Source organism: Palaemon carinicauda, chromosome 42, assembly GCF_036898095.1.
Source record: "Palaemon carinicauda isolate YSFRI2023 chromosome 42, ASM3689809v2, whole genome shotgun sequence".
Lineage (NCBI taxonomy): Eukaryota > Metazoa > Arthropoda > Malacostraca > Decapoda > Palaemonidae > Palaemon > Palaemon carinicauda.
Window position 1 is genome coordinate 60807517 of NC_090766.1, and position 19587 is coordinate 60827103.

Sequence of the window (19587 nt, forward strand, 5' to 3'; positions counted from 1 at the left end):
GACGAATATCCTTCCTTCCTCAGGAGTCGCTCGATAGTCTCCAGGCGTGAAGGCGAAGAGACTGAGGATTGTCGTGGAACCTTTGGAAGTGTGGCTGCCGTAGTAGGTCTGGTCTGTCGGGCAGAGGCCACGGGGGAAGACATGCCAGGTCTCTTAGATCCGCAAACCACTCCCTCTCCAGTCACCAGGGCGCTACCAAAGTCATCTTTAAGTTTCGAGCCGTCCGTACTCTGTTCAGCACTTGCCTGATCAATGCGAAGGGGGGAAAAGCGTACACGTCGAGGTTGTCCCATTTGTGTTGAAAAGCATCTTCCAACGCCGCTTTTGGGTCTGGGACAGGAGAACAAAATACAGGGAGTTGTGCGTTCAGTCTGGTTGCAAAGAGATCCATCACCGGCAAGCCCCATTTTTGAATGATGAGTCTGGCTACTTCTGGGAGGAGGAACCACTCGGTTCCCACTACTTGTCCAATCCTGCTGAGACCGTCGGCTAGGACGTTCCTTTTGCCTGGAATGAACCTTGCTGAAATCACGATCTGTTCTGACTCGGCCCAATCCAGGATCTCCAACGCGAGATTGCACAACTCCTTCGATTTTAGACCTCCGTGTTTCTTTATGTACGCTACTACAGTGGCATTGTCGCACATCAACGCCACTGTGTTTCCCCTCAGAAGATCTACGAACTATAGGCACGCTTCTCGGACTGCCTTCATCTCTAGGACGTTGATGTGTTGACCTTTCTCTTCGTCCGTCCAAGTTCCTCTCGTTGACTCGTTGAGGAGATGCGCTCCCCACCCCTCTTTGGAGGCGTCTGTGAAGAGAAGCATCTCGGGAGGCTCGGTTACGAAGGGCATCCCCTTGAGGGTATTCGACCGACATAGCCACCACTCCAGGGAGTGTATTGTCCCCGGCAGGACGGGAATTAACTTGTAGGGCGAGTCCACTTGGCTCCAGAGCCCCTTCAGGTTCCATTGGACGCTCCTGAGTCTGAGCCTCCCTTGGGGAACCAGTTTCTCTAATGACACTAGGTGCCCTATTAACCTCTGCCAGTCCTTGGCTCTCCTGGGTTGTCCCGAAAGGAAAGGCTGGAGGATCAGTTCCAGGTTGTTCAACAGCTCTTCCGGCGGAAAGGCTCTCACTAGTCGGGAGTCCAGCACCATCCCCAAGTAAGTCATCCTGGTGGAGGGAGACAGATTCGATTTCTCCAGGTTGATCGTGATACCCAGATCCTTACAGAATTAAATTAGTTTTACTCCTTGTTCCTTCAAAACTTCCTCTAAGGAGGAAAGGAGTAACCAGTCGTCCAGGTATCGAATGAGGCGAATACCCCACTTGTGAGCCCACACAGAGACTGTCGTGAAGACACTCTTGAATACCTGGGGAGCTGTTGACAATCCGAAGCAGAGGGTCTTGAACTGCAGGATCTGGGAACCCCACTTCACCAGGAGAAACTTCCTGCTTGAGGGTTGGATCGGAATTTGAAAATATGCGTCCTTGAAATCTATGGACATCATGAAGTCCCCTTCCCTCAAGGACTGCAGGACCGACTTCAGGGTGTCCATTTTGAAGTCGGTCTTGCACACAAACTTGTTGAGGGCTGACAGGTCTATCACCGGTCTCCAACCCCCTGTCGCTTTCTCCACCAGAAAAAGAAGACTGTAGACGCCTGGGCCCGGATGTAGGACCACTTCCACCGCACCTTTCTCCAACATAGTGGAAACTTCCTCCTGAAGGGCCGCCTTCTTCAAGGGGTCCTTGGGTGCTAGCCACTCTGCCAGGCTGGCTGGGATCAGAAGTGGAGGTTCTGCTAGGAACGGGAGTCTGTACCCTTCCTTCAGTACGGATACTGTCCAAGGCTCCGCACCATAGGCCCTCCATGCTTGCCAAAAATGTCTGAGGCATCCCCCAACCTGAGGCTTGGGCAGGAGTAGGGGGCCTCCCACTCTATCTCCTTCTGGAGGAACGGCCTGATCGCCCTCTCCTGGACGCTGAATAGGCCGTCCTAAAAGAGGCAGACGCTGCTGGAGCTCCTCTACGGGGGGGCTGCGGTGGTTGAGCCCAAGAGGTAGATGGAGCGTCTCTCCTCGTCTGGCTAGAGGCACGAGAAGTCGAGGGTCCATCCGACGTCGTCCTCCTGTAAGTGGGCCTCCTCACGTTGTGGGGTCTGGGTGCACTCACTTCCTTCCTTTTCATGACCTTTTCCATGATCTCCTCCAGCTGTTTCAACGGAAACAGAGAGTCACCCCACACAGGCAGGCTCCTCAAAGCCCTTGCCTCTCTGTCAGGCATTTTCCGGGAAAGCTTGGCTAGGACCGTATCCCTTCTCCTAAGCACCCAGTTGGCTGACAGGGCAAGAGACTGGAAAGTCAGGAACTTTAAGGTCTTTCCCCGGGAGATGATGAGTTCCTTCAGGAGGGCTTGGTTCGCAGGGTCTGTCAAGTCGTAGGTGGCTTGAACACCTACCAAAGTGGAGGCCCACCAGTCCAACCAGGAAGCGACGTGGACTAAGTCCTTGGACATCTCCTCCATCATCGAAGCCTCCGACTGTGAAAAACAAATCGGGGCTGATGCGGCTCTGTCCTCCAGGGCACCTTGATTCAACACTTCAAGGGAAGTCTCCATTTTGCAGGCTCCCGGTCGCTGCCCCTTTGGCACATAAAACCTACTCTGGGACCTTAGTCCTTGGAGTAATTTTGAGGAACTCTGGGACTTGGGGGCTTCGGCATTGCCCGCCATAACCTTGCCCACGTGTGCGGGCCCCAGGACCAAATCCCTGGCCACAGGCAGCGCCAGGGAGGGTTTCTGCTGCACGGGGGCTTCCATCAGACGATTAAGGCTGGATCGCCAGGCATCTTCGTCGGAGGGAACAGGCTCCTCGATCCGGTGATGCCTCCGTATGAGACCTATCACCCTCCGATATGCCGAGTACTCGGTTGGGGAACCTTCACTGTCTCCAGCAACTCCCTCCGTTTGAGGCCGAGGCGACGGGCCGACGGGCACCCCCACCTGTCGTTGTGGCTCTGACTCGACGAGCACCTCCCTGTGGTGGTAACGGTCTGTGCCGACGGGTACCTCCGCACAAGACCTGGGTGTTGGGACGGGTATCGCCGTGTCGGCGAGGACTTCCGTCCGTAATACGTCTTTGGACAAAGAGGGTGAGACTTCCGTGGGCTGGCCCAACGGAGGAAGCCGTCCTGCGAGTCCATTGGCCGAGTCAGCTGTGCTGACCCGACGAGGCTGCCCGTCCGAAAACGCGACTCCCCCCCGCTGTGCGGGTTGAGCCGGAAGTTTCGCGGCCTTAAGCCTACCTGAAGAGGTCTTCTCGCTCTGTTCCTTGCGAGGGTCATACTTATGCTTGGCAGAGGGCCTCCGTGGAGAACCGTCTCTGGGCCGCCGACTCAGAGAACGCGGGAAATCGTCGAAGTCCTCGACCCTCTTGCGGGGAACGAAGATCCATTCACCTTTGGGGGACCTACTCCTCCTGTACTTCATCCTCGGGGACCTGGAACGTCTTCTGCTATACCTCGACCTCGAACGTGACCTCGAACGGGAGCGCCTGCTCCTGAATCTCTCCCTCCTTCGACGGCGCCTCCTCCTCGCTTCACCCTCCGAAGAGAACGATGAGCCGGCCGCCGAAGACTCCGACGATTCTGCATAACTCGACCGACGGGCGGGCGCATGGGCAACGGAGGCCTTCGCGAACTGTTGAGTTCCGGAGGTCGAAGGTTGCAAAAACGAGTCAGGAACCGCCGACAGAGGGGCTGGAAGGGAGGTCGGCCGCACCACGCTGGGGAACCAGGAATCTAGGCCATCCTCCATCCTAAACGGGGACCTACCTGGAGTTTACAGGAGCTTCCATCCGAAGGGCTCCGCTACCGTCGAGTCCAACTTATCCTGGATGCCATCAGCTGCTGAGGTACCTGAAACACAGGCCCAAGATGCGGGCGAAGAGACAGGGACATTATTACTCCACATGGGGTCATCGGAGGAGACGTGCCCCCCAATCACAAGGGCAGAGTCTCCAAGACCCCCAGACAAAGCACTTTCAGGCCCCCCACTTGCCTGTGAAGATTCAGCAACCCCCACATCCTGAATATTAGACTCTTGGGGAAGAGCCATCGGCACCTTCCCCGCAACGGACTTACCTCGTCCCCTACTCTGGGTAGGGGAAGAAGGAACAGAAACATCGTCAGACCTCCCACCGGGCGACGGCAAGGGCGAAGAGATGCTCGCCTTCCTGGGGGATCATTTAGAGGACTTCTTTTTCTTCGCGCTAAAACAAACCCACTGGATTTCACTCCAAGTCACACACTCCGGGCACGTATCCGCCGGCAAGCACACTTTACCCCTACAGGAAGAGCAAAGGGAATGCGGGTCAACCTCTGGCTTGGATAGGAATGCTCCACACGACTTCCCGGCTCTAGGCCAAGGACAACGAGGGGTCTGCTCCATCACAACACAAAACCACAAGACACAGGAATGCAGGGAAAGGATAAGGAATACACTTGGGGAAGCACAAGGGAATCACGCGAACACGCGAGAACACAAGGGAAAGCACAGAGATACCACGCGGGAACCACGCGGGACACACGAGTCGGGGACACAAAGGATCGCACAGAGAATGGAGTGCGACGGGATGGTATCACGACGCGACCAGAGAACTTACTGAGGAGCGAGACCCAATCTAACACCGACCTAGCTCAGGACTACCCTCAGGGCACGTTCTCCTTACGCCTGAGTTAGTCCCCACAGAAAACGGAAGTAGGGTAGACTACACAAAACTCTGGTCGGTTGAGAGGAGATTCCAGGTACCTCCTAAGAAAGTAGTTCGAGGTAAGTCTCTGTGTTGGAACAAATACAAATTTTACCCCTACATTTAATGCAAATCGTATGGGGATCAACTGAGGCTTTTGGAAGCCGAGTTTTACACCCTTTCACACACTTCCTATATGAAGGGGAGGGGACAGCCATTTTGAAATGTAAATAGAGAGATCAAAATCAAGCAAGGGTCAAAAAATAATCCGAATAATCCAATTCAATAGGTATTCAAGAGAATCCGTAAGCGAGTCCAATAATTGCAAAAGTCAAAACCAAAAAAAACTATACATCATCAAGAACACTATTAATTCCAGGTAAACGGGGAGTGAATTTCCAAAGCTGTTGCCAATATGGCGGCAGAAGAAAATCTGATACTAGGATGGATAGTTCGACCTAGCTCCGTGGTGGCGCTAGTGTATACCTGGCATATCTATGCGATTGCTGCGAGTTTTGAATTTTCTGCGGGACAGAAGTATAAAGCTATTACATATAACCAGCGGGTAAGTTTAAATGTTTAAAAATAAGAACACATACAGAAGGTTAGCTTGGGTAAGTAAGGAAATGATCTTGGTTGGGTTAGGAAAGGCTATGAGGTTTCAGTAATTACAGTATTAGTGGGGGTGCATGACCTGCAACCGTTTACTTGCCAGATGCAATAAAAGGTAAACATTTAGTAAACATCATACGCTTACGTTCACCTCCGACCCAACATAGATGACACGTACTTACTAGCCCTCTGATGCCCCGATTACCTACACCCACCTTAGATGTCATGTTCTTACTTACTGTGGTGGGAATGTATATTTGTGGACAGATTGCTTTAAGTAGCACTGAAAATGGGATTATAATAGTTTCCCAAGCCCATGCCGACTATGCTCCCCCATAGAGCTACTATTTAGAGTTGTAAAAAATCATGGTATTTGTTTACAAGACTGCACCCTCTATATACTGCCAAATTATGCAAAGCTTTTGTTTTCTTTTATTACTTTTTCATAATTCGAAACAATTTGCCACATTGGAAACAAGTTAAAATTACAAAAACTATAGAGTTATGAAAAAACTAGCCTGGTTTCCTCACTAAACGACCTGGAACTGACATAATCAATATAGTCAACCAAATAGAAGTTCCTGATGTCAAGACTACATTTGATATATATTCAAAATATATACTAAATTAAAAATAGAGTAATTACTCAAAAGTGTCTATAAAATATACAATTCCTAAATAATGACCCTTTCGAGTAAGGACTCCATTTTTAATTTAGTATATATCTTGAATATATATCAAATGTATGCTGGCATCACAAACTTATGTTTGTTGACTGTGTTGATGATGTCAGTTCCAGGTCATTTAGTGAGGAATCCAGGCTAGTTTATTGGGTATTTATTTACAAGAGCAAGCTCTCCATTTACTCCAAAATTATGCAGTCCTGCAGCCCTCCCTTTTCCTGTACAGTAATTAGGAGGTTCTTTAAATAGGGGTAAAGCAAAAAAAAAAAATGGCAAGATATGTTCAGCAAGGGGGAGGGGTTATAAAAAACTTGCTTGTTTTTCCTCACTAAACGACCTGGAACCGCCACTGTCAACTTAGTCAACCTAACAGAAGTTTGTGATGCAAGCGTATATTTGATATACCATATATTCAAAATATATAATAAATTTAAAATGATATAATTACTCAAAAGTGTTACTATTTGTGAATTTTATATTTATGGACCTTTCTAATTTATTATATACTGTATTATACATTATTTTGAATACATATCAAATGTATGCTGGCATCACAAACTTCTATTAGGTTGACCATGTTCACGATGTTAGTTCCAGGTCGATTAGTGAGGAAACCAAGCTGGTTTTTTTATAACACCTCCCCCCTTGCTCAACATATCTTGACATTTTTTTTCTTTCCCCCTATTTAAAGAATCTCCTAATTACTGTACAAGAAGAGGAGAGCTGCAAGACTGCATAATTTTGGAGTAAATGGAGAGCGTGCTCTTGTAAACAAATACCATTTCTTTTTTACAATTCTATAGTTTTTTTATATAATTTTAACTCGTTTCCCATGTGGCGAATTGTTTTAAATTATGAAAAAGTAATAGAGGAAAACAATAGCTTTGCATAGTTTGCCAGTATATGGAAATCATAATGATAAGAGCTAGCAAAAGTTAACCCCACCTAACCCTAATTAGATAATACCGTCCTTGCTTAACAAAAGGGAGCCTTCCCTACGACAACCCCTTTTGCTCCAGTAACTACTTTATTTTACTAAACTGTAAAATACATCCACCGTACAAAAATTATTCCAAGGAATTTAATCTGCTAAGACTTAAAAATATTTAGTTTTGCAAAATTTTGAAAAATTTGCAAAAAAAATCTATGATAATCTATGGTGCCTGCCATTATGAGATATACTAGAAAACTTGGAGCTTTGGAAGAATAGCTGTCCCATACGAACCTGGGACCTTTATTCTTCAAAAGGATAAAACTGTGACCCACACTGTCAAAGAGGGGTTTAGGAAAGAACTGCCGAGAAAATCAAGCAACATGATTTTATATACAATAGACGGGGTGTATGTGTGATAGCGGCCACCTAAATGCATTATGTCTAACTTAGAAAACGACTATGAGAGGGGGGTCGCTGGGGGGTCAGCCACCCCCACCCCCTTCTGTTAGGCAAGTAGGTAAGGACACGGTTTGTAGGCTAGGGGGGGGGGAAGTTTAGGTCAGTTAATGTCCATTTATAATGAACACGTGAGGAACTGGCCGCTGATATACAAAGGACCCTATAGTGTTAAATGAACTTAAATAAGGGACGTATCTGTAAAATTAAAAGCTAATCTTTATTGTCTATCAAAGTAACAGAATGATATTGAAGTAAAATCATAGTAATAAATATGCATAGTGTCTACAAATAAACAAGTAGCCAATATTAATCAGCAATTATGGATAAATAAACATATCAAATGGTGAAAGATGTCAATAACGGGAGATATGCAGACAACAATAACCGGGTAAAATAAATTGAGAAAAGTTTATGCTACCGGTAAGTTACGGATACTTTACCTTTCATAGCTATCTACTTGCTCAGAAGAACGTTATATCTTAGGGTAAGTTAGAAGAGATTTAATCAGCATCGAGCTAATACTACTGTCTTGGTGTGGCCTGCCGTAGGATAAACTTTACTCAACATGTTCAAGCTACAGTTAAGTAAATAATCAAAGGTAATTCATATTCTGATAAAATGGGTGTACTTATTTTTTATCAGCCTGGTACTTACAGTTTCTATAAATCTATAATTCGGTAATATGCATTCTTCAAAGTGACGCAATCTGCGAGGTTTAATTAAAGTGCCTTCGAACTTTTGCACTCTTGAACGAAGCCCTTGTGAAAGTGACGTCATCAGCGTCAGACTCTGTAAACAACAATTTCCTATTTAAACTATAAAAACTTTAACAGAACAAGAGGAAGAGAAACTAGATAGGAAAGTGTGCCCAAGTGTACCCTCAAGCAAGAGAACTCTAACCCAAGGCAGTGTAAGACCATGGTACAGAGGCTATGGCACTACCCGAGAATAGAGAACAATGGTTTGATTTTGGAGTGTCCTTCTCCTAGAAGAGCTGCTTACCATAGCTAAAGAGTCTCTTCTACCCTTACCAAGAGGAAAGAAGCCAATGAACAATTACAGCATTTTGATATTTACGCTGATAAACCAAGGATGAATTGTCTTTCAACAGCAAAACTGAGACATTCATACTTTTAAATGTTAGGCCAGTGTATAATGGCGTGCAGTGGGACCAGTTAAAGTCTTTAAGTGAATGTAAGTACTGTTTGAGCTTTTGGAGATACAATGGGACTGTTGCGAGCTAAAACTTACAAGACATTATCATTATTATCAATATTACAAGTTAGTTGCAAAACCAAGGGCTCTAAAAGGAAAAAAACAGTCCAGCGAGGAGAGAAAACAAGGAAATAAATGAACTACAAAATTATTAAACAATCAAAATAAAATATTTTAAGAAAAGTAACAACATTAAATTAGATCTTTCTTATACAAACTATAAAAACTTCAAAAAAGACAAAATGGGAGAGAAATTAAATAAAACAGCGTGCCTAAGTGTACTCTCAAGCAAGAGAACTTTAATCCAAGACAGTGGAAGACCATGATACAGACTATGGCACTACCCAAGACTATAGAACAATGGTTTGATGTTGGAGTGTCCTTCTCCTAGAAAAGCTGCTTACCATAGCTAGAGTCTCCTCTACCCTTACCAAGAGGAAAGTAGCCACTGAACAAATACAATGCAGTAGTTAACCCCTTGAGCGAAAAAGAATTGTTTAGTAATAACTCATCTCAGTGTTGTCAGGTGTATGATGACAGAGGAGAATGTGGAAAATAGGCCAGACTATTCGGTATATGTGTAGTTAAAGACAAAATGAGCCGTAATACATAATAATAATAATGGATCCCTAGAGATAACAAACGAACGAGGGGATGGAAGAGAAGGCGATTGTTTGATGAGCTACGAAAATTGGTTTTATAAACTGGATACTATGTTATAACTTGCAACTGTGCAAATTATGCAATGTGATATGCAAAACACCTAAAACTCTATACGACAAATTGATCTTAAAGCTGTAGTGAGTAGGGTTCTCCTAATTGATAAGACCAGAAGACGACCTTTACCAGAAATAAACAAGAGTGGAAGAACATGTTTGAGGCCTTTGTCTTGCAGTGGACTATTAAGGGCTGATGATGCTATTCTTATATATACCTCACTTGGCTCTCCTTACATTCGTAGTGAGATATAGTAATCTTTGCTATGAAGTCGCCGACACGTAATAATACTGTATTTCATACAAATTTACAGTTACAAAATAAGTAAGGTATGATTCACGAGTTATTTTGTTCGGTGACAAAATTCCAAAATAGCTGGAGATAGATAAAAGTATGGCAATTGAAAACTAGAATGTTATATTACCTTATATTTCATTCCAGACGCAAAACTTTAGAATAAAAAAAAGAAATGCTGTAGTTACAAGCAAGGCTTCGAAAATCTTTAAATTTCAATAGTTCTTTGAAAATATCTTATTATGGTATCTTAAAGGCTCATTGCTTAATTCAGCAGGTATTTGCAACATTGATAAATCTACAAAGAATGACATAATTGTTGATTGAACATGTCATGCACTTATATTTGATATGTAAAATGAAAATTGGTTTTCATTCTTTCTCGTCTCAAGCACTATTAATTAAGAAAGCTTATCTTCACTTTCTAAAAAGTGAAAAGGGTGCGTAATCTTTCGCACAGAAACAAAAATAATAAGCACAACAGCAATAACTGAAAAACAATATTCGTAAGCAACAATTTTCAAATATATGGTCTGGGTAACTACTCTCTCTCTTTCCTAAAACTCTACAGTATGACACGGTTTTTCAATCTCACTTCCATACTTAAACTCTTAAGTTTTAATGATGGAAACTACATTTTGTTTTATAGTGATTTGTATAATCGTGCAATCCATGCACCTTCCATGATTTAATTTTGTATACAAAAGGGTTCCGTAAAATTTTCCATTCCTTCTGGAAAAATTAGGTTAAGTGCCTGTAATATACCATAACAATTCTTTAACGGAAGGAAGGATCTCGATAAAAAAAATATGAAAGTGGGTATTGGTCATATTTCTTTAGATAATCACCTATTTGCATAAACTACTCGTGAATATAACCATCGACATGATAATTCAAAATATTATTTATAGGGTACTTGTGAACAAAATAACCCATTTACAAAGAATTAAAGAAAATTAGTTTTTAATGCTCAAAAGTGAGATTATTACAATATATACGGTACAATACGACAGAAAACAATAGAAACAAAATATGACTTGATAATCACTTATTATATAATACAACAAAGATTGAAAGAAGAAGAAGCGTCTTTCATCCTCTTGCCCTTGCGTTGTCGGCAGAGTTGCCAGTTTGGCCTTTTTTCCGGCCAAAAAAAACTCAAATTTGACCTTTTGTATTTAAATAGGTTGGCCTTTAGTAATATGAAAAAAGCCGGCCCTTAAATACTATATTTTTGACCTTTTTCTATTAATGGGTTGACCTTTTAAAGCCTCTGTTGATTAGAAATTGACCTTTTCTCATTTGCAATACCTGGCAACCCTGGTTGTCGGCTGCTGCTGCTGCTGCATGTCAACAATACCTTCTGACGGAAACCCATCAAACTTTACAAAATGTTTCAATTAATGCCGTCAGCCCCACAGCCACGAAGACCAGAACGGGGTGGTATCAAAGGAGCTGTATTAAGTGTATATTATGATCCATTTAAATGGTGAGTTGATTAGAATAAGGATGTAGTAATTAGTTTTAAGTTGTAGTCTCGAATGCCGTGGGATCAACGTTAAGCTAACATGCTGGGATAAAAGCAACACATAAAGGTAAATGGATACTTTAATCTGTAGTACAATACATATACCTACTCGCTATCTCGGCTTTTATATATTTCTGACTATGAATATAGGGGGTACACCCGTTCTTGTTATATTCTACCCTCTCCCCATTATAAAAACAATTATGGGGACTCCCTGTGGGAAATCAAGGTTGGGAAACACTAAACGAGTGATTTGCCGCAGTAATAGTGGCCAGAAAGGCATATTTTCCTCTTTTATTTCAAGGGTAGTTTTTTTTTTGGTCCTATACAGCAGGGGAAGCCTACTCTATAGGACCTCCACGGTCATTTTATCATGCTTTTTCGAAATCATTCAATATTTCACATCGCGTATTGCTCGTTTACTGTTAAATCATCACAATCGAAGCACACACAATAAGAAAGTCTTCAGTTTCCTGTTGAAAGCCTTAATATCTTCAATCATTTGGATGTCTCGTGGGACCTTATTGTAAGTTTTTGGAGTTGCATATTTAAAGGCTCTAGAGCCTATAGTAGACATATATCTATGTTCCAATAGTTTAAAACCATCTCTAACTATTCTCGTGTCAACACGATTTGTTGGCTGCACAATATGTAGCAATTCTCATGGATATTTGCCCGAGTGTACCCTCAAGCAAGAGAACTCTACCCCAAGTCAGTGGAAGACCATGGTACAGAGGTTATGGCATTACCCAAGACTAGAGAGCAATGATTTGATAATAGATTTTCCTTCTGGAAGTGTTGCTTACCATAGAGTCCTTTCAATGACGTCACTGGGAATCGCTGGCGGCCATGCTGGAGGACATACAAAGCGAAAACATAGCGGCTGCTATAGCGAATATGGACAATGAGAGCGACTTTGTCAAACAATTGTCGGGTGATGATAAGCGTTTTTACAAGCAGAAACTCGATCTAATTGATGGCCTAGATCCATACCAGATGCAGAATTCATTCAACTTATGGCACATGCAATTCAGATGCTTTTTAAACTTACAAAGGCAGAACATGGGTGGGCATACATTTCCATTGAATAATCTGCTTCCAGAATTTATTGTTTTTCCTTTTAATGCTTTTAAGTCCAAAATTAGATAAACACTGGGCCAATGAAGAGAGTGTTTATAATTATAAAGCTAATATTGATCATTTAGCCTAACCTTGTGTATTATAATTTTTGATTGTCAAAATTTATGTAAAAGTTTTGCATTATAATGTCAAATCTTTATCAGTTCATGCCTAACCATTGTGTTTGTGTTTGGTTACAAATGCTATAGGTAAATGTGTAGGAGAGCTCCGCGGAAGATCTTGAAGAATTTAAACACCTACAATTCACTATTATATCATATAGAACGATTATATAATAGTCAATATATGAGCAGCTTCTATTTAACGAAGATATTCGTGTGTATAGTTATGTTTCACTTGGATTTTTTCTAAGTGTTTGTTTTTGTTTACTGTGTGATGTCTTGGCTAAAATGAGCTGTTTCACCGCCTTACTGCGTATGGCAGACTAGTTCTCAATGCTATTCTAACCAATAACAGGTGTTTTCTTGACGTCACACTGTTTGAAAACCAATCATGGCGGTTTTTACAAATCTAGCCAATGCTGACACTTATTACTTCACTTATCCCTGTTATTTTTCCACCAGTTACCACAGTTTACGTGAAGTTCCACGGAGGAATATTTTTGCACGTCTCGGATCTCCCTTCAAACTGAAAAGCTCATTTTGCCGTGAAGTATGAAGCAATTAGCAGGACCTTCATCCCGTTCCGACTGTGTCACTTGTGACAATTGCTTTATTTCTTATGGGGATTTTTGTGTACATTATTCAGGGAAAGTTGATTTGCTAATTGCATTTGCTCAATGTCATGGTTTGATTTTGGCAGAGAAAAAGTGCCCTAATTGTGAAAATGTGTGCCGTATAGATTACAACAAATTAGCATTCCGGTGTGATCGTAGTGTGGTTACTCGTGGGAAAAGGAAGAGGAGGTGCAATTTTTTCGTGTCTTGTTTCAAAGGTACATGGTTTGGAAACGCAAAGTTAGATTACTGTGGCCTTAAGGGGGGGGGGGTGTCGCTTTCAGATATTATTATTATTATTTATAATCAATGTTTTTTCATCACATAGGCCTGTATGTCTGCACAATTTAATACACAAATTAAAATAAATATAAATATACACTTAATTACAGTATATATAGGCATGAGCACCTTGACGAAATAAGAGACCTAGGTAAGTAACCTTTGTTAATATAGCCAATATGGGTGCTTTTAATTTTTGTTTTGAAAATCTGAGATGCCCCTTTTGATGTTTAAAAATTGAGATGCCCCCTCCCCCACACACACTACACACTGAACTGACGATGATACTTGTGAAGTCACCCATGCGATCGGATATAGCATGTTTACACAGGAATAATTATACTTTTAGGGCCTAGCCGAGACTGACCTGATATGAAAATTATCAGAACAGATACGTGCCCAGGGTAGTGAGGATTCACGTAGATCAGCCTGTGATATTCTGGTTAACCACAAGTCACGTCTGCTCTTGGATAATTCATCTGTATCTTTGTCCTGATTCTGAATAACTGCCGGTATGCGGTAGTAACTCTTGTCATCTCTTTGTCCTCGATTCCCACAACCAACAATAGCGCAAAAACTGGGCATTGTGTGAATGTGAATGTGATGAGAAGGCTAACTATTCAATAGTTCAACCACAGCTATTCACTGAACGCGTCTTTGTATGCCCTCCAAGATGGCGGACCGGAAGTTTGATGACGTATAATGAAAGGACTCTATAGCTGAAGTCTTCTACCCTTACCAAGAGGAAAGTACCCACTGAACAATCACAGTGCAGTAGTTAACCCCTTAAGAGATAAATTTTTTGGTAATCTCAGTGTTGTCAGGTGTATGAAGACAGAGGAGACTATATAAAGAATAGGCCAGACTATTCAGTGTATAAGTAGGCCAGTCAAAAGACCCCATAACTCTCTAGCGGTAGTATCTCAACGGGTGGTTGGTGCCTTGTTAACCTACTGCATATTACTATATAATAACCAGTTGAAAACGTAAATGGATCTTGTAATTGGGGTGAAAATGAAGTTCGTAATTACTTATAATTCTTATCAATTCTTATCACATCCCTGAAGAGGGTGTTTGCTCACCTGTGGTTTGGTTTGCTTGCAAATAAATATTATCTCATTGCTCCTCTGTTTTGGCAAGTGATATGTAGATGTGTTGCGCACAACATCCATGTGGGTCACTATTAAAGTATAATGACCTGTAATTTATATCGTCCCTCAAACGTTTTTTACTCCTTTACTCTTTCATCTCACATCCCACATTATCCCACAGCACCTCTTGTTGGCAAGCGATACATGGATGAGCTGTACCTGCCAGTCATGTGGGTAATTATTTCTGGGGATGTTTATGACTTCTTGATGAGCAACAAGAGTTATTTTCTGAACGGACAGCGTGTTTAATATAATCAGTTATCAAAATGTACAAATTTACACAATTTCAAAATAATGAACCCCTCTCTGGGATACATCTTCTGACTGTAGTCATTTTGGAAATGAAGTGTAGGTGGGTAAAAATGTCCCTTGTAAAAAGACATCCGGGAGCTTATGCAGAAATATTTGATAGCTCTTAATTGGTTAGAAAAGCCAGGTAATGATTGTCATACAAAAAAAGGAAAACAACAGCTGGCAAAAGCGACTGCGAGCAATGCATACGTAGTAACCCACCATCAGTCTCCCAAAAGTAAACTATGAAATGGTGTACTGTACACATTTTAATCCATCAATACGAAAGATATGCTCTAGCCCCCCTCAGTCAAACAGCAAAAAACCTAACCACTCAACTAGTAGTTTAGTATTAGTAGTACCCCTCTTTACATGTGATCGACATATGTCCTTTCCGACTTTATCTTTCATCCTTATATATTAGATACAATGATAAAATCCACATTATGCAGTTTTACCTGACCTCACGTTGCGTTTCTATGTTGTACAATAATGAAGAATTTCTTTACCACACAGTAAAGTACAGTACTGTACTGTGCTTCACGTGTAAGTTTATTAATGTAGGTACAGCATATATTTTTTTTATAAAAAGGTACCAAGTTGTAAGTACTTTTCGTTTTCAGTATGGTACGTGTATAGGGAACATATAACCTCTGACATCCTGTATGGGATAGCCAAAAATCATGTTCATGAAAATAAAAACTATGTTTGGCGACTTTTGCCTAAAGCCATGTTTTTTTGTATAAATGTAGTTTTATTGAATAGTAGTGTCAATTTTATATGTCTAATAAACCAAATATCTCAAACTACTGTTTAATTAAAGTTTACGGGCTGATTATAGATACTTTCTATATTGAGGATTTTGATTATTTATCTTTTATTTGTTTCCAGGTCAGTTGTGAAGAGTGTTCTGTTCTTTATTGTTGGAGTAAAAACTGCAAATGATTTTGTTGGTTTTGATGTCTTGAATCCCAATCCACAGTAGGATGTAGGTGAGTGGAAATTTTAAGAAAAATTTGAGTTTCTAGATTTGATATTTATGAAGTATTTTAGATTTAACATCATTAGTAGTATTAGTAAATGTAGATTTTGTTGAGACAGCCCCTTTCAGTATGATTGGCTGTTGTCAAAAGTAAACAATCTTTGTAGGCATGTAGAAAGTACACAGAACTAGCTTTTTGATTTTATGATTATAGCATATGCTGTCTGATCTTTGTTGACACAGCTGAGACAAATATGCTGACATTGGTCTCCTTCCTCTTTCGAGTCTGCCATGAATTTGAAAAATAATACGGAAGCAGCTGATGACCTCATTCAGTCACCCCCTAATAAAATTGACCTCCCCCCTCTTCCCTTAATCATGGGTTTGCAATTGCAATGAAGGATAACTATAATTTTAAATATTCACTTTATAGACATCCAGAAATACATTGTATCTTAGAAATTTAGTCTTATTACCATACAGTAGTTTCTCTGAGCTCTGAAAGAATATAGCCCTTAGTCAAACAAGTTCTGGATGTGTCACCTTGGCACCAAATACTACACTGTGCAATCTATTACTAGCTGAAAATTTTCAAGAAGAAAATATATTTGGTTTAGAGTGTACTGTACAAGTTGAAAGTTCTTATACGCATATTTGCTTACTAACTTGAGAAGTGTTGGCTGGATTACATCTCCAAAATGTTGTATTTTAATTTTAAACACAAAAAATGCTGTAAAGAGGCTAGATAAATGGTCAAACATTGAAGTCCTTATTGATTTCTTAATGCATATTACTTTATTTTGAAAAAATATACTGAACAGTATTTATATTCATTGGCATTATTACAATTTTTATTGGCATGTTAATTATTCAAGCTGATAAATCTAGTAGACAAGTAAGAACAACATAAATGGAAGAACATATTTCCTTTGCAGTGGAAATGGTTAAATGTTTAGACTACAATTCTCACATATTATATGAGCATAAGTTTGGAGTTTTTTGGATTGAAAATGGCTCATTTTATTGTTAATTTAGTGATAAGTTTGTTTGTGGTTTTGCTGAAATATAGTACTACCATTTGATATTCATTTAGGAAAGGTATACTGTATTAATTTTAACATTTTCAATTTCAGGTGAGCCGATTCAATATAATATAAGCACATATGTACCAAACCAATCAAGATAAGGTACTTCAGGTCATAAAAAAGAAAAATAACCGAAACATATTCTTGAATATGTAATGTTATTGCCATAGAAGCCAGTGCAAAATAGTCCTGATTTTCATAACCTCAGTGGTATGTCATGTAAAGAAAACAAACTGTTCCAAATGGAATACGAAAATTAAAAATTAGATTTCTTAAATAACTTTTTTATTGTCTTCCTTTTTTATCATTAAGGCTTCTAGCCAGACCACTGGCCAAACCATTTGTTTCTCAATTAGAATATGAGGGACTTGAGACAAAATTCACATTGGACAACTAAGTGAGAACGAGTAGATGAAGGGTAAATCATGAAGCATAGAGATTCCCCTTTACAAGGAGTGTTTTGAGATAAACCAAACTGCAGCCATCCTTTGATTTCTGAATTATTGATGAACCGTCAATGCAAAAAATTCCCACTGTTTACAGTATGCTAATTCTTACACGGCCACTGATTTCTCATTAACATCCCGTCACTCTAAACACTGCATCGCTCACATTTGTTTTACAAGTCCACACCTACTCTTTATTCCTTTCTAACACTTCTTGGGTTTTCTTATTTGTTCTCTCCTTGTTTAAAAAACATTCCAAAATACTTATCTTTTTAGCTATGCCTTCCTATTTGAAGCTTTTTATATTTTGCACTATGGATTGATCCTTCCTACTCCACATTATGCTCTGCAAACATCTCTACAATTGTCCTTTTTTATATGCTCATTCAACTTCCAACCTTGATTTCAGTTAAGGAAAGTTAACTTCACAATACCATCATATATTCTCTCTTTTGTGTCCATAAACACACAGTTTTAAATATTAAACTTAGCCGGTGAATATATAATAGCTGAGCCTCCGGCGGCTCGACAGAAAAACACACAAAAACTCGCGAGCGATCGCTATGAAGGTTGCGGGTGTGCCCACTAGCGCCAACTATCGGCCAGATACCGCATATACATGTAAACAGACCCAATTTTTCTCTGTCGGTCTGATCGACAAGACGTACATTACTCGCTGTTAACCTGGAGTTTTTCAACAGTCTTGGTGAAGTACTTCCTTTTGGTTTGAGCTTTCGCAGTGCAGGTGTTTTATCTTCAACTTAAATCTTGAACTCGTTTTTGGATAGATTTCATTGTTGATGACTTTGGATTGTTTTTTGGACTTTCTTTGTCTTTTAAATGGCCGACCCTTCCCTTAGTACGGAAGTGTGTTTTAGGCTTTTAGCAATTATCTTATCACGTTATAAATTGTTGTTGTTAATTATAGATTTTCCTCTATATATTTTATATCTCAACCGCCTTTATTAGGCCTCTTCGATTAGCTTTCCATTTATAATAAACATCAAGATAAATTTTAATGATTTGTTTATATGCGACCTTACCTATCACTCCCCTAATCCGAGAGTAGGCGGTCCTAACTTGGAAACCGAAGTTAAACAACGTTGAGCCCTTTCAATCGTAAATAACTTTTACAGAACAAATGATTTAAAACTTAAATGAATATTTTTTAGTAGATATTTTATGAAAGATTTTCTTTGAATAGTCTTCGTACTGTTTCAAAGATGAACTAACGTTTAGTTTATTTATGCTACGCAGTTTGCGCTCTATCGTTACGATAGAGAGAGAGAGAATCACGGTTTCACTTTGCAGAAAGAGTAAATCGATTCTGACGTTTTGTTCATTCTTCTTTCAAAACTTAAATGTTTTAAATACTAATTTAAAGGAACTTGTTAATTTTCAATTTCTTAGTCCCTTCAGTTTTTTCCTTTGGTCAAATAACCTGTTTATTGACGAAAGGTAAGTGGGCTTTTCTCTTCGGTGCGAAATCAAGAGAGAGAGAGAGAGAGAGAGAGAGAGGAAGAGAGAACGTTTCGATCTTTAGTCTCGTCCCAAGCGAGTTACGTTGTTCTCGAGTCAGTTTTTTACTCTCGTCCCTAGTCTCTGTACGGGGAGAAAGGATAAAACGTTTTTAGTTTTTATTCTCGTCCCAAGGCACTGTACGGTGAGAGATTGAAAACGTAATTTTGAATGAACTAGTGTTTATTCTCCTCCCCAGCCACTGATCTTTTCATCTTAATATATGTTTACTGTTTTTTGCTTGTATTAATGTGCTTACATTATACGACTTATTTCGCAATTATAACCTTTTGATGAGGGTAGAATTGCGTGCTTCAGGTAGAAATCAGTTTTATTCATGCCTAATGTGAATTGTTGAAAAATTCAATTTCAGTGAAGTAAGTGCAAAACAGAAAATCGTAGTGATAAAGTGATAATTGCGCAAAGTGTTATCAGTGTTGCGACCGAGGGTTCGTCTGTTCGTGCCTGTCGTTCGCCTAGTCCGAGACCTCTTGCAAGCTCCCAAGCCCAGGGGAGAAGTAATGTCGTACGACTTATGGGTTCGAGAGGCCTTGATCAGCGAACAAATGTTCCCTCTATGGTTTCAGGCGTGTCTCATCAAGACCGCCCCTACCATAAGACGAGCGAGACCATTTTCTCCTCGTCATCCGAAGGCTTTTCGCGTAAGAAACCGTGGAGCAAGGTTTCGAGGCCCTTAAAGCGAAAGTCAGTCCTTTAAGGACAGGTCCAGCGTCCTGGTTGTAGCCATTGGGACAGCTCTGACCCTATGCAGTCATCGGAAGA

General features: G+C 40.8%; 1 protein-coding gene and 1 long non-coding RNA gene across 3 annotated transcripts in view; one reads left to right on the plus strand and one right to left on the minus strand.

Moving 5' to 3' along the window:
• LOC137632751 (TP53-regulated inhibitor of apoptosis 1-like) overlaps positions 1-8238 on the minus strand; it is a 68716-nt gene extending 60478 nt beyond the window's left edge. The window contains exon 1 of one of the 2 annotated variants that reach the window (XM_068364831.1): positions 8095-8238. Coding sequence is in view for 1 of the 2 variants with exons in the window: in XM_068364830.1 (XP_068220931.1) it covers positions 7881-7887 (7 nt within the window). In the remaining variant the exon portion in view is untranslated. Of the gene's footprint in view, positions 1-7880; positions 8034-8094 lie in introns of those variants that run through there. The other variant, XM_068364830.1, reaches the window with a different exon arrangement.
• A 2764-nt stretch (positions 8239-11002) lies between these two features.
• Positions 11003-17120, plus strand: LOC137633335 (uncharacterized). Its single transcript, XR_011042174.1, has 3 exons — positions 11003-11155; positions 15665-15765; positions 16889-17120. It is a non-coding gene; the product is annotated as an uncharacterized lncRNA (long non-coding RNA).
• Positions 17121-19587: the final 2467 nt, after the last annotated feature.